Source organism: Agelaius phoeniceus, chromosome 33 (assembly GCF_051311805.1).
Source record: "Agelaius phoeniceus isolate bAgePho1 chromosome 33, bAgePho1.hap1, whole genome shotgun sequence".
NCBI classification, from domain to species: Eukaryota; Metazoa; Chordata; class Aves; order Passeriformes; family Icteridae; genus Agelaius; species Agelaius phoeniceus.
In genome coordinates this window covers 1,585,807-1,601,680 of record NC_135297.1, presented here as the reverse complement: position 1 = coordinate 1,601,680, position 15,874 = coordinate 1,585,807, and the positions used below count along the sequence as shown (strand labels likewise).

The 15,874-nt window shown below is 50.6% G+C and overlaps 1 protein-coding gene across 1 annotated transcript; it reads left to right on the top strand.

Annotated features, from left to right (window-relative positions):
* The first annotated feature begins 2,920 nt into the window (after nucleotides 1-2,920).
* LOC129131887 (serine/threonine-protein kinase pim-1-like) lies at nucleotides 2,921-5,696 on the top strand. The gene is given in 6 exon segments (XM_077192436.1): nucleotides 2,921-3,472; nucleotides 3,589-3,639; nucleotides 3,844-3,854; nucleotides 3,856-4,205; nucleotides 4,832-5,011; nucleotides 5,611-5,696. Coding segments are annotated over 6 exon segments (1,230 nt in total).
* The last annotated feature ends 10,178 nt before the right edge of the window (nucleotides 5,697-15,874 follow it).

The following is a 15,874-nucleotide window of genomic DNA, read 5'->3' as shown; positions in this document are numbered from 1 at the left end:
CGGGGCTCCCGGCCAGGAGCAGCAGCAGCGCCGGCCCCTTCCCACCTGCTCCTGCCTCGGCTCCCAAGGGCTTTTTCCAGCTCAATTCTGGACTAGAGCAGCAATCACCCACACACAGCCCTGACTCCTCAGGGCCCGCCTGTGCTGCCCTGAGCCAGCCCTCAGAGGAAGAAAGGATCGGGTTCCAGCGCTGTTTTCAGCACTGTTTTACTCACCCTGAGGTGACAGCAGGAGGCTGCTGCTGCCTTTGCCTTGGGAATTGGAGAACCTGGCTGCTCTTGTCCCTCTTCTGCTTGCCACTTGAAATTTATCTGTAAAACTTGCAATTGCCTTTTTTGATCAGAGTACTTTCATGACAGTGAATTTAGGAATCCTTAAAATCAGAGGGGTTTGAGAAAGCTGCAAAAGGCAGGCCTCAGAGACAGCAGAACTGCAATTAGAGCTAAGCGGTAGCCATAAGATTTGTCAGCAGAAAAGTTATAATAGAAGTAGAAAGTAAGGACAAATAGAACAATGGTTTTTGTATTAACGCTTGGTAGAATAATTCCCTAAGCTACACAAAATTATATCTACTGAGATATTAGGAAGTTCTAAGCTTGAGCTCTGTGCATTGTGTTTAAGGCTTACAAGCAGGTATTGTATTCAAAATAGGCAAGCATTATTTTAACCGAAGGTACATGTGTTTATCGTGGCTGGATAGAACTACTGTCAATATGCTTTTGCTTTGTGGGATTGGTCAAAAAACTTTTAAAGTAAGTTGTAACATTGAGTTCTTTGTCTGCTGCCAAGGACACGAGCTGCTGGCATCTTCCCATTGTCATAACCATGTAATGAGACTGATGCTGGAAAATGAACAGCTCGAGACACGTTCCTCAGCAGCCCCGTCCCATTTGTGATTTGTACATAGCCCCGGCAATAGGTGAACTCAGGCTTTTGGTCACAGGCATTATGATTAGCAGATCTTGAAATGCTCTCAAGTCCCTGAGCACAAAGTCAAGGAGAATTAAAGCAGCCACACAGGCCATATTTGCAGTGCTCAAACACAGCCCTGTGTCTGCTGCTGCTGCTGAAATAGAATCAACTGACAGAGGCCATGACAGAAATTGCCTCTCAAGTGTCAAATCAAATGAAAGAATCCACCAGGAGCAAGAGAAACCAGAACTTCTTGACTCCCTCCATTGTTTCTTCTTCTGAGCAGCAGCAGCAAATGGAGATTCCCAGAGGTATTTCCAGCTGCTGCTGGTCCCAGCTGGAGCCCAGCCTGCTGCCCAGGCCCAGCGGGAAGCTGAGCCCAGCCCGGGCAGCTCCCGCAGTGTCGGGAGCTCAGCGCATGCGGGGCCAGGCCCAGAGCCCCGGGCACGGCCGCCCATTGCGGGGCAGCGGCGCAGACGGAATGTCCTGCGGCCCAAACCTCCTGCTCCTGCCACACAGCGCCAGCGCTCTCCCCCTCCTCCTCCTCTCCCAGCACGGCACAAATTCCAGCTCCGAGGAGGCTGCCCCAGAGAGGGCCCAGGCTCCTGCTCCAGCCTCAGTGTCCCTGCACAGGAACAGGGCATCTTTCAGGCACTTCCACAAGCTCAGGGTTCCCATTTCATGGGGAAACTGGGATGAAAATGGCCTAATTAGGAAGGACAAAAGCAGAGGGAATGGATTGGAAAGTATTAGGAAAAATGATCCTTTGTACAGCCAAAGCTCACTAAGTCATTCCCTGCATTTCTCCTTTTCACATTCTTTCATCATCTCCTGAGACGTCCAGCTTGTTCTGCTGCCTTTCATGAACTGATTGTACTCTTGGTTTATATCAATGCAGGAGATGTAGAAGCACCTGAACTGAACACTGAAACAAACTCCCTCTGTCAACCCATTTTCATCTTCTACATCACTTTCAAGATGTCCATGGGGATGTTGGAATGATTATCACACAGCTCTCCCTTTCTGGCTGCAGGCTCTGGAGATTCTTTCTCTGCATTCAGTCAGGCTTGCATTCCCTAACAATTCCTGGGAGCCCATCATGTTTTCTTGGTGTAGAACAGTAACAATGAAAACCTCACCAATGGCACAAGTCCCCAGGCCACAAGGAAAAGAAAGAACAAGCTGTAAAGTTCTTCAAACATTTGTCCTGCTTTGCAGCAAGAGTCCTGCTGCATGCACGGTGTGAAAAGCCAAGAGAAGCTGCAGCTGGTGGCACATCTTGTGACAGAAGCTGCACCTGGTTCTCCAGGAAAGGTTCTTGGAAAGAGCAAACAGGACTGTGGACAAGATTCTGGAAGAACTGAAAGAGCTTTTAAGAAATGAAATGAAAACAGAAAGAAACAAACCAAGATGTTTTACTGTATTTATTTTTATGCTCCCAATTTCCATGTTGCACTGCTTCTCCATCCCATTCATTCCAAATGCATCTCACCTCTAAGATCCATGACTTGGCATGTTTAAGACACTGTCAAATGCCATGAGCTGCATCCAGTTTGCCTTCCCATTTTTTTTTTTTTTTTTGAAAGCAATGCTGGAGAGGTAAGTGTAGTGCTTGGTTCAGGTACAAATTCTGCATTCAGGGAATGCACTCCGATAGTGTTTGACCCTCAGCAGGGACAATGCACAGCAGAGACCGAGGGGATTCCTGTGCCGCTGTGCAGGAGTCCAGACTCTGGGTCTTGGCTGAACGTGGCAAAGTTCCCGTGTTTGGACAGGCTCAGGGGCTGCCCCTGGGGAGCGCGGGGCTCGGTGCGGGGGCGAGCGGGCAGCGGACAAACGGACACGGGGACAAACGGCCCCAGAGCTTCAGTTGCCGCGGCAGCAGCAGCAGCGAAACAGCGAAAGAAGCGACTTTGTCGACTCCCTCTCACTTCACCACTCCTGCAGTCCCGCACCCTGTCCCGCTCTCCCTTTCCTGGTGTCCCCTCCTCTCCCAGTCTCTCTCTCCATGCTCGGCCGGGCCATGCCCCCGGCCTGCCCCCGGCCCCAAGTGGGGCTGCCCCGTGCCCGGCCCCGGGCGTCCCGCCGCGGTCTCGCCTCCGGCCGGCTCTGGCCGTGCTGGCAGTGGCGCTGCCGGGCGGGCATCAGTGCCTGGGGCTGGGGCGGCATCGCCTCCCTTTGGCTCCGCCTGGCCCGAGCCCGGCCCCGGCCCCGGCCCCGGCTCCTCCCGGGGCCCGCAGAGGACACAGGCATCACGGCCGCTCCCGCCGCCTCCGCTGCGGCTTCCCCGGCCCAAGCTCCGCCACTCGGCAGCGCGGCCGCCGGCCCTGAGCCGCCGCTGTCCCGTTCCCAGGAGCCAACGCCTGGGCATGGCCGGCCCGGGGCGCTTGAGGGGCGCTCGGGGGCCCTTGCTGGCCCCGGGCCGAGCGCTGACAGCCGCGTCCCGCCGGCAGGGACGGCGCAGCAGGGTCTGAAGGAGCAGGACAGGCTGGGCTCGCTGCTGGGGCGCGGCGGCTTCGGCAGCGTCTTCACGGCCACGCGGCTCTCGGACGGCGCCCCGGTGAGCGGCGGGGCCGGCGGCAGGTGCAGGAGAGGGGGCGGACGAGGAGGAGGGCGGAGGATGGGTCTGGGCAGGGCGGGCGGCGAGCTGAGCCCGCTGCTGCCCTTGGCTTGCAGGTGGCCATCAAAAGGGTGCCACGGAACCGCGTCCGGCACTGGGGCGAGCTGGTGAGTGAGCAGGGCCAGCGGCAGCAGCCGGGCCGTGCCAGGCGGGGATGAGCCGAGGCCCGGCACGATGGAAGCCGCCAGGACGCCCCGAGGGAGAGTGGGCGTGGGTCCAGCGCAGGGCGCAGAGCATCCCGGGCTGCCTGAGGGCTCCCCGAGCCCCGGCACGGCATCAGCCCCACTGACGGCATCGTGCTCCTCCTGCAGCCCGACGGCACCACCCCTGGAGATGGTGCTGCTGGCCAAGGTGTTCACTGGCTTCCCTGGTGTGGTGCAGCTGCTGGAGTACCTTGAGCTCCCCAATGACATCTTGATGGTGCTGGAGCGCCCGGAGTGGTGTCAGGACCAGCAGCGTTTCATTGGGGCACGGGGGTTCCTGCCCAAGGAGGTGGCGCGGGAGCTGTTCCGCCAGGTGCTGGATGGCGTGCGGCACTGCACCAGCTGCAGGGTCCTGCACAGGGACATCAAACCAGAGACCATCCTGCTTGACCTGCACATCGTGCAGGCCAAATTGATTGACTTTGGCTGTGGCACCTACCTGCAAGACACAGCCTACACTCACTTTGCAGGTGAACCCACGCAGGGGTGTGCTCCTGGTACCGGTGTCTCAAGGCCCAACATCTCACAGCCCAAGCTGGGTGTGGCAGCAGGGATTCTCTCTTTTGCTGTCCTTCATGGCACTGAGTCTTCAGCTGAGTTGCTTTGGAGCAGGGCTGAGTGGGAAGCCAGCTTCCAGCCCTGCTGGCAGCTTTTGCCCACCACTCTGCTCAGGACTGGGGCTGGGGCAGCCATGCCAACAAAAACACCCGTGGGTGGGGGTAGCAGAGAGGGGGGCTAGAACCTGAGCCCCAGCCAGTTTGGTGTGCAGGTGAGAAAGGCCTTGGACTGCTCCACTCACCTGGTCTGTTTTGGGTTTTTTGTGGCAATGCAGGCGGGGATAATGATGGCATGGTTTTTCCCAGCACTGAGTGGGTTCTTCCTTATTATGGTTGGGCCTTGCCAGGGCTTTCGCTGCCCTCTTCCAGCACCAGTGGCTTCTTTCCCAGCCCCAAGTCTGTACACAAGTCCCAGGTGCTGGCGAGAGGGCAGTGGTCACCCGTGTGCCATTGGGGCAGCCCCCACACACCCAGGGATGCTGGGGCCAGGCTCTGGGAGCAGCAGCATCCCCCTGCTGAACTCCATATGTATTCCATAGGAACACGGTCATACAGCCCCCCGGAATGGAGCCACTTTGGCTGGTACTATGGCAAGCCAGCTCCCATCTGGTCCCTGGGCATCCTGCTGCAGCAGATGGTCTGCGGGGAGCACCCTTTCAGGAGGGGCCAGAACATCAGCTGGGACCATCAGCTCTCGCTGCCACAAGGGCTCTCTCGAGGTGGATCCTCATCTCTGGGCACGGGGGGAATCCCAGTGCTGGGAGACAGCAGCGGGCTCGTGGGCATCCCGCTCTGGCAGCTGCTGAGGAGGTGGCACATGTCCTGCTCTCCTGCTCTCCTCCAAAACAGGGAATTGATGGGAAAGTTTAGGCCCAGCTCTGAGCACATCCAGCAAGGCCTGGGCATGGGAATAGTGGGGCAAAGCCAACAGGAGCCTTCTCCAACTGCCCGGCGGTTTCTGCTTTCTCTCCTTGCAGCCGGGCTCTGCGGGTGCTGGGGCTGCTCTGGGCTCTTCCAGGGCTCTGCTGGAGCTCAGCACCGGGCCGGAATCAGCCAAAGAAGAAATGGTGTGACCTGCAGCACAGACTTGCTTGAGCATTTTGGCAGCACAGCTCAAGTTTGCAGAGTGTACAGCTCCAAGGGAAAACATGACACCCCCCAGAAAATAAACTTGTTCAGTAACTTTGGAAATGAAATCAATCTAGGATGAGCCCAAATGACATTTTTCATCTTGCTCAAGTTGTAGCTCAGCCCTTCTCTGAATAGTTCTCTCCTCCACCTGCCTTTTACTTCCCAACTGCTCCCTCTTTTCCCCCAGTGAGTTCCCAGCCCATTGCAGTCTCCATCACACTGTTGCCTTCCTTGGTGCCCCTCACCATGAGGAAGGCAGAGCCCCAGCTTTAGGGACTCATCCTGTCACTGGCTGAGGAGCAGCAATGTCTCAAGAGGTCCAGTGGGATTTTAGTGTCATTCAGAGCTGCTCTCCAGCCCTCAGCTCTCCTCACTGCTGAGCTCCCTCTCCCTTTTCCTCGTCCTTGCAGCAGGATGAGCTCTGTGCATTCCCTTGAGCCTCCCCACTCTTCCCAGCCCACGCACCCACCTCAGTTAGGCTGAAGCTGAAGCTTCTCTGTCTCCTGTGGCACACCAGCCCAGTGCCCTGTGCGGGGACCCCAGCCCCAGAGCACAGCACACAACAGTGCAGTCCGGGCTGCAGCAGCTGCCCCTAAGCCCTGGCCTGGCTGTTCGTGGCAAGGGAATGCTCCCTGTGTCCAGCTGTCCCTGCAGGATGGCCCCAGGGCAGAGCCCAGCCGGGCTCCCACTGCAGCCCCTGGAGCTTGGGGCAGACAGTGCTCCCAGAGCTGAGGTTCCTGGGGAGCACCTGGAGCTGTGCCTTGCACTCTGTTGCCGTGTGTCACAGTGCAGGCTGGCTCATGCTGTGTGAATGCACCAGCCCTGGTTGGACTGCCAGGGGCCTCGCCCAGTCACATCTCTCCCAGGGCTGCAGCATTTCACTGGCCAGAATCTGACAAGGCATAGAGATCAGAGCAATGAAAATATCCAGACTGGGTTTCTCAAAGGCCCTTTAGAAGGAAGGGCTTGAGAATAAACGCTCTCTGTTTGCCACATGAACATCGGGGTGAGTGCTCTCTCTGTCTCCAACCCACTCCCCCCTCCAGCCAACGTTACAGACACCCACTCCCTCACACATCCCCCTCGTGCCTTCCCACTGCCGTGTCCTGTCAGGGCTTCCAAGCCCCTCATCCCTTCATGGCCCCAGCCCCTCAGGGGCTGCCCCAGCCTGGCCAAGCTGCCCGGCAGCAGCGCCGCAGCCCCACAGCAGCTCCAGAGGAGCCCCATCCAGAGGCAGCCGGGAGCCCTCAGCAATCCAGCCAGCAGCACACGGGCAGGAGGACACAGAGGGCGCTTCCTGCCTGGCACAGGGCTTGTGGCCATCTCCAGGCACCGCTCTCACAGGGATCCCCGCAGCTCCGGCCCCTGCCCAGCCGCTCTGTCACCAGCACAAAAGATTCCGCAGAACCACCAAAGGCCAAGGGGCTTCTGGCCATTTTCCCTGCAACACTGCACGCCTGGGCAGCTGGCCGAGCCCAGGCACCCTTGTCCCCCTCTTCCCCTAAGCCCTGCAGAGCCTGGGTAGCAAAAGAAAGCTCCTGGGAGTCTGTGTATTCTAACAAACTCTATATTCATATACTAAAGAAAAAACAAAAGGAAGAAAAGGACAATCTGAAAGAAATGGAAAATTCCCGCTGCCTCAGGTGGTCCCAGCAGACAGACACGGCACTGCTGGTTTCCTCTGCCAGGTTTTGAAGGGATGAAAGAGAGAGGGACAGAGCTTTAATAAGTAGCAATACGTTCGGTTATTAATAAATCAATAGCTAATTAATTATACAATATCAAAGCAATAACTAAATAGCTAATACCACTTGATTCTTAAATGTGTAGCCACATATGGTTGCTTGGCTTGCAGGAATCGTATAGTGCTTTGGGAATTCCATGGTAAAGAAAAGTTCACCTAGAGCTCACAGAGGAGAGCTGTAACAACAATCCCTAAACTCGCAAGGATTGCTTAGGCCTGCAGGAATCGTATAGTGTTCTGAAAATTTCACTGTATGTATATGCCTTATAAAGTTCACTCAGCGGTTAAAAGAGGAAGACTTGGAGCCTTTATCCCACAACCACCAGAAGGCAGAAAAGATCCCCTAGCAACTGAACGAGCAAGCACAAAAGACAGACCACGTCATCCCTGAACCCAGGAGAAGAAGGCAATAAAAGGTGAACTTTGGGGATAGGAACGGCTCGACCCTAGAGGAGCGGAGACTCCCGGCCACCCAGCGCTGAACTTTGCTTATTCTCAATTGCATAATAATAATAAAAAAATTATAATTGTATGATCTTTAAATCCAGTGGACTCGTTTATCACAATTTGGTGCCGTGACTCGGATCCAGAAATCGGGGTTGGTTCGAGAATCCTGTGGGGGTGCCCCACCACCTGGTGGCCCTGGCCTTCTCACCTGACCCCTCATCTGGGCTGACAAACCTAAATTCGGGAATAAGCAAGGAAAACACCGGTAACACTGTAAACTTTGTGCATGAAGATCCGAGCGACGACACAGGACGCGTGAGTATACGAGGTGAACCGCTCGGTTGGGGTTGGGATCCCAGGGCACGGTGAATGAGACGTCCACCTGCGGACGACGTGAGAGGGACCCTCTAGTAGTGCGGTTCTCGTAGCCCGTGAGGGAGTGAGCCACAGCCGAAGGGTTTTGTGTGTGTGTGTGTGTGTGGAGGTGCCTTGGAAGATGGGGCAGAAGAAGAGCAAGCCTTCTGATCCCATGGGGGAGGGTCCCCAGTTACCCCCAATACCTAAGGACAGTCCGTTAGGATTAATGATCAAGTATTGGGATGACTTTCCCTCCAGAAAGGGGAAGGATAAGGCAAAAATGATAAATTATTGCATGGTAGTATGGGGAGGTAATAATCTGGATTCAGGAAGTATATACTGGCCCGTTTTCGGATCCTTCGAAGATTGGGTCTGTCAAGCCCTGAACATTTATGTGAATTCTAAAGAGCCGGTGAACCCGGAGGAGAGTGCACATGCTAAATTATGGTTGGTAGGAAGTAATGAGCAAACAGCTAGGCTGTTCCCCCTTAAGGGAAGTCAAGGGGAGGAAGACAAAGAGAAAAAGTCTCGACCGGAGGAATATGTTCCTATTTATCCTCCCCCGTATATACCACCAGCTCCCCCTGAACCCCCTCCAAACGCACCCCCGGCATCGTCCCCTAATAGACAGCAGGTCACGGACTCCCCGGATTGCAGGGGCCATACTCGGAGTCAGATGAGGACAGTAATTGAGGAAGGAGAGAGCAGTGGGTTGTTCCCTCTCAGAGAAATAGCATTAGGAGGACCTCAAGCTGGGATGGGGTTTGTCACTGTTCCCTTGAACTCGGGAGATGTCCGTGAGTTTAAGCAAGAGATGGGAAAATTATTAGAAGACCCTATAGGAGTAGCAGAAAGAGTGGATCAGTTCCTAGGGCCAAACATATATACTTGGGTAGAGATGCAATCCATTCTAGGCATCCTATTTACAACAGAGGAGAGAGGGATGATTAGAAGGGCAGGAATGAGGATTTGGGACACCCAACATGTTCAAGGTTCCGCGGCTGATGTGAATTGGCCCTTGCAAAATCCCAACTGGAACAATCAGGACCCCAACCATCGTGGTCATATGCAGGACTTAAGAACCATCATAATCCAGGGCATACGAGAGGCTGTGCCCCGGGGACAAAATATAAGCAAGGCATTCAAAGAGTGCCAAGGGAAAGATGAGACCCCCACTGAATGGTTGGAAAGATTAAGGAAGAGTTTTCAGTTCTACTCAGGGGTGGACCCAGAGATGCCAATGGGGCAAGCGCTCTTTAAAACACAGTTTGTAGCCAAATCATGGGAGGATGTTTGAAAGAAATTAGAAAAGTTAGAGGATTGGCAGGGCAGAGGACTTGATGAATTGCTCAGGGAGGCTCAGAAGGTATATGTTAGACGGGAGGATGAGGCACACAAAAGACAAGTTCGGATGATGGTGGCGGCAGTCAGGGAGGGACAGCGAAACAACCCTCCACCACAAGAAAGAAATGGCATGAGGAGAGGTCCCTGGGATTTAGGAGGACCTCCAACTGGAGGGAGAGAAGGAACAGTGTGCTACTATTGTGGTGGAAAAGGACACATGAAGAGTGAATCCTGAAAGAGGCTTAGGGATGAGAAAATGTTCAAAGAGGATGAGGGGGGTCAAGGGCTCTATCTATTGGGGACCCAAATGTCATCGGAGCCCTTGGTAAAACTTAAGGTGGGTCTCCAGCAAACCCCCATAACCTTCCTTGTAGATACAGGGGCTGAGAGATCAACAGTTCAATCTTTGCCCCTGGGATGTAAGATTTCACCTTCCACAGTGCAGGTTATTGGGGCAAAAGGAGAACCCTTCAAGGTTCCTGTAATTAAAGATGTCATAATAGAATCAGAGAAGAAAATAGCGGTAGGATCACTGCTACTTATCCCCGAAGCTGATTACAATTTATTAGGAAGAGATTTAATGGTGGAATTAGGGAAAAATATAAATATTGAAGAAAAACAGCTGAAAGCCATGTTGTGCCCCTTACGGGTCACTGACAAAAAGAAAATCAACCCAGAAGTCTGGTATACCCCTGATACAGCAGGAAGATTGAATATAGAGCCCTTCACAGTCAACATTCAAAACCCAGAAACCCCAGTAAGGATAAAACAATATCCCATGTCAGAGGAGGGGCGAAGGGGACTAAAACCAGAGGTAGAACAGTTAATACAACAAGGGCTCTTGGAACCTTGCATGTCTCCCTTCAACACCCCCATCTTACCTGTAAAGAAATCAGATGGAAAATACCAATTAATACATGATCTAAGGGAAATAAATAAGAGAACCATTGCCCGGTTCCCTGTAGTAGCAAACCCCCATACATGCTCAGTCAATTGAAACCAGATGATCACTGGTATAGTGTTATAGATTTGAAAGATGCCTTTTGGACGTGCCCCTTGAAAGAAGAATGTAGAGATTATTTTGCATTTGAATGGGAAGATCCCGATACCCACCGAAAGCAACAACTAAGGGGGACAGTGCTCCCACAGGGATTCACAGAATTCCCGAATTTGTTTGGGCAGGCACTAGAGCAAATAATGAAATCCTATACCCCAAACCAAGGAATAACCATTGTTCAATATGTAGATGACCTTTTAATTGCTGGAAAAACCGAGGAATCTGTTAGAGAAGAAAGCATTAAGCTTCTGAACTTTTTAAGCATCCAGGGGCTGAAGGTGTCCAAAAGTAAATTGCAATTCGTAGAAGAAGAAGTGAAGTACCTAGGACACCAACTTAGTAAAGGAACTAAAACACTAGACCCAGGGAGGGTTAAGGGAATCCTCTCCCTTCCTCCCCCAAGAAATAAGAGACAAATCAGGCAGCTATTGGGTCTTGTAGGATACCTCAGACAATGGATTGAAAACTTTAGTGGTAAAGTAAAATTTTTGTATGAAAAACTAACTGCTGAAGGTTTGATGAAATGAACTGAGAAGGATGATGAATTATTTGAACAATTAAAAGAGGAATTGGCTAATGCCCCAGTGCTAAGCCTCCTGGATGTTAGGAGACCCTTTTATTTGTTTGTTAACACTGAGGCAGGAGCAGCATTTGGGGTACTGGCTCAGGACTGGGCTGGCAGTCGAAAACCAGTAGCATTTATTTCTAAAATACTAGATCCTGTAAGTAGAGGATGGCCAACATGTTTGCAGATTATAGTGGCAACAGCCCTCTTAGTGGAAGAAGCTCTCAAAATTACCTATGGAGGAGAACTGAAAGTCTTTATCCCCCATAACATAGGGGCAGTATTGCAACAAAAGGCAGAAAAATGGATAACAGACTCAAGACTTTTGAAATACCAGAGCATTTTACTGTCATTCCCTTGGTTGATACTTGAAACCACCTCTCTGCAAAACCCCGCTGAATTCTTGTTTGGGGATCCACAGGAGAATTTAACTCATGACTGCCTACATAGCATAGAAAAACAAACAAAAATTAGGTTGGACCTCGAAGAGGAAGAACTAGAAGGGGGAGAAAGGTTATTTGTGGATCGGTCCTCTAGAGTTCTTGAGGAAAGCGAATCTCTGGATATGCGATTGTGGGAGGTGAAAATTTGGAAATAATGGAATCTGGACCTTTGAGTCCTAGTTGGTCAGCCCAGGCCTGTGAGCTGTATGCAGTATTGCAGGCCCTAAAATTCTTGGAAGCTAAGGTTGGGGCCATCTACACAGACTCAAAATACGCCTTTGGAGTGGTACACACTTTTGGGAAAATTTGGGAAGAAAGAGGGTTAATAAACTCCCAAGGAAGAGAATTAATACATCAGGAACTAATTACTCAGGTACTACAAGCTTTAAGCGGCCCAAAGAAAATAGCAATCGTACATGTTAAAGGACATCAAAAGGGTCTCTCCCATTTGATCAGAGGAAACAACACAGCAGACAGAGAGGCAAAGGAAGCTGCTCTCAGAAAATTCCAGGATCAGGGGATAAGGAGAATGGGAGATGATGAGAAAGTTCGAGTCCTGAGCTTCACAGCCCAGGAAAAGGAGAAATTAGACAAAATGGGAATAAAAGAGAATGGGGGTATTCGAAAATTGCCAGATGATAGGGAGGTACTGCCAAAATCTATGGCCCAAGAAAAGTGCAGCAGCTGCATGACCAGACTCATTGGGGAACCCAAGCCTTAGTAGATCAGTTTACTATTAAGTACATGTGTATAGGAATTTACAACATAGCAAAACAAGTAGTTAGGGGATGTATAACATGCCAAAGAGTTAACAGACATCAGGCTCGAGAAAGGATTCCAGGAGGAAGGGAATTAGCACACCGACCTTTTTCATGTGTACAAATAGATTTCACCGAGCTACCGAAAGTAGGGAGATACAAGTACTTATTGGTACTGGTAGATCATCTAACCCACTTTGTAGAAGCATATCCTACATCGCGGGCTACTGCAAATGTGGTGATTAAAACCCTGCTGGAAGAAATAATCCCTAGGTATGGACTAGTAGAAATATTAGACTCTGATAGAGGTCCCCATTTTGCAAAGAAAGTACTGAGAGAGGTAACCATGGCCTTAGGCACTAAATGGCAATATCACACCCCTTACGGCACCCTCAAAGCTCAGGGAGGGTGGAAAGGGCAAATGGAGAAATCAAGAAGCAACTCACCAAGCTCATGGTAGAAACTAAAATGTCTTGGGTCAGATGTTTACCCATGGCATTGCTAAACATTAGAACCCAGCCTAGGACGGATGTGGGAATCTCTCCCTTTGAAATGCTTTATGGAATGCCTTACGACTTAGAACTCCCGGGGAACCATCCTTGAATGCAAGATAGTCAAATTCAGGGTTACATACAACAGTTAATGAAATGGAGGCAGGAATTAAAACAAAAAGGGCTATTGGGACAAAGACTCCCTTTGGATATAATAATGCATAAGCTTAAACCCGGAGATAGGCTCCTAATTAAGACTTGGAAAGAGACATCCTTAACACCCCAATGGGAAGGTCCCTATGTTGTCCTGTTTACCACAGAAACAGCCATCCCAACTGCTGAAAAAGGCTGGACACATGCCAGTCGAGTGAAAGGACCCATCACTGCAGACACCCCCTGGGAGGTGACCAGTCGCCCTGGAGATCTACGGCCAACCCTTCGGAAGGCACAGGGACCTGCGCCAGCTGGGAACGTGAATGACTGAATTAGGGGACAGAGAGCTATACCGACTGAGACTCTTGGTAAGAAAACCCCTACAGGAACTGGAACAGGAGTTCAAGTGCCCTCTGCCGTGGAAAACCTGGAATGAACTGATGCTTGCTCTTTCAGTAGTGGCTGAAGTGAGGCGAGAATTATTCAATTACACCGAGTGTCTTAAATGTTGGGAATCTTCTTGTCGGGCATGGGTAAAAATCTTTTGTGGGGGCTGTAGAGACAAATGGTGGATTCTCCAGTCACATTTGGTGAGGAGTGCATGGTGTCTTACTTGTGATTGGGATTGGAGAAGAGCAAATCCATTAAGAGCCTTAAGAGAATTTATAAGGATCCCTGGAGAGCGGGAGATCCCTGACAGAGAAGCAGCGTCACTAGTTGAAAATGTAGAACAGAGAAGAGATTGGGCCCGGGCATGGGAATTCCAACACCAATTGCAGAGGATCACACGCCAAAACCAGACAGTCATATTAACTACCTTGTGTAAGAAGGGAATCCACGTTCCTCTGGGGTGGCAAGTGAGGCCTGACGAGTGGAATAGCACGATTCGCCGCTATTCCCGAGTCTATCAACAACAAAAATGTAGAGAACGTAGTGAAGAATGACGCAACTCTAGGAAGGCAGGAGAAAGGGAATAAAAGGCAGAGGGTGAACCCTAAGTAGGTGTGGGACTCAGGCCCTGTAAAGCTCGCTAGGGACGGCAGAGAGTCTGTCGTAAAATCAAAGAAATCCTTTGCAAGAGACCCTTTGCCTGGAGGCCTGACAGCCTGCCCTCCTTAGGAGTGGGGGCAGGAGTTAAGGAGAAAGCCCAAATAATGCACCCCCTGAAGACTCCCCCTGCTGCCGAGAAGATAATGATCCCTGCAGAGCGAGGCACCCAGGCTGGCAGGCGAGGCAGAGAGGTGAGGAGTAGTGGGGGAGAGCAACGGAGCACAGGAACAGGAACGGAGCACAGGAAAGCCCCAGGTAAAAGAGATATGAGTACGAAAGGAGAAAGAAATTTGTTGCTAGGACCCTGCCCTGCATACCCAATAACACGAGACTGCTGGCAAAACTTCACATTAACTCACACTGCAGAGGTAGTCTGACTCTGGTCGAAAGATACACAGGGCCTTTCTTTTAAATTTATAATAGATACTAAAACACACTCTACCACTGCTGAACCTCACAATATCACCACTCCACCTGCACCACCAGTTATACTCACCCCAAACATTTTCAAATCTGGACCTTATATAATCAGGAAAACTGGTCAACAACAAATATTATTCAATCCAGCATGGTCTCTCAAACAGGTCGAACTGCTGATGCAGACCAATGTTTCAGACATCCAGCCAGCTTGTTCTCCGTTTTTGCAAACATCCTTTGAAGGCTGGACCATTTGGCTCCGGAAACGCAGCTCTTTTAAAACAAGGAAACCTAGAGATGTGACCGGTGTTCTAGGCACAGGATTGGAAATTCTGAATAGCATTGATTCGGAAGTACTAATGAACAAATTGGCTGCTAGGACTAGAGATCTGTCCAAATTACAGCAACCACTGAAGTCATCTCTGTTAGCCTTGGGGACACACCAGTGGATGCTGTCAAACATTTTGCCAAATTGGGAAAGAGTAAATGTGAACAATCACAAATTGGTGATTGATGCACTCAGTGCTGCACAAAATAATGTTTCCTCAGCCCTCAGCTGTATCCAAGCACAATTGTGGATGCAGTCAGTTTCTGCCTCGATTATAAGAGAAGGCGAGGAAGGCACTTTCCCCACAGAAATTCGGAAAATAATCTGGGACAATGCCAACGATTTTGAAAGAGAATTCCAGTCCTGGTGGAAACTGGTGAATTTTACCTATAATGCTATTTCAAATACAGCTACTGCTTTTGTCTTGACCATACACAATGCCTCTGTACATCTAGTTTTTCCTGTTACTGCATTAGGAATAAACCATGACGGAGCTGTTCTCTATCCTAGACAACATAGGGGATGGGCCCTATGTCAGTTTGATGACACATGGCAAACTGTTGATTTGGAATCTTGTATTATCCGAGAACAACTGGGGTTCAGCTGTGAAGGCAATGTAATTATAGCTCAAGATATCTGTTTAGACACGGAGCAAAACATCTGTCATTTTGAGATTTGTCCTAATGAGACTTCTAAAACAGTTCTTACATCCATAGGCAATGGATGTGCGTGTTTTAGAACTATTTGTGATTCTGTGCTTGTAGATGATATTGTGGTGGATACAAAGAATCACTCAAACTTCTGTGCTTGTAACTTCACTAAGATTACAGGGTGTGATATCACTCATGAAGCTAAAGTCACCTCTCACCACCTATTACAATCCAACTACACACTGCTTCACAAGCTAATGCCCACCCTGATTGGGATGAATTTCACTCTAATGAGACAACAGATGCTCCATCAAGACCTGATCCAAATCCTCGAGAAAATCAAGGAAAGCGGACAGAAAACCCTGGTGACTGTTCACCATGAGGTAGGAAAAATACACCGGGTTATAGAGAGGGTAAAGCAAGATGGCGAGCACAGGTGGTGGGATACCCTGTTCGGGTGGGCTCCTACTACCACAGTGTCCTAAACAGTATATGCCATCCCATTGCTGTTCTTTTGATTCTGATTGTGCTTGGTTTTATTTTGTCAGCAGTTCTATTCGTTCTGAATTGGAATCTGATGAAAAAGCTAAGGAAATTGGCATCTATAATTAGTGCACATAGCTTAACTGATGAGGAAACTCAGTTAA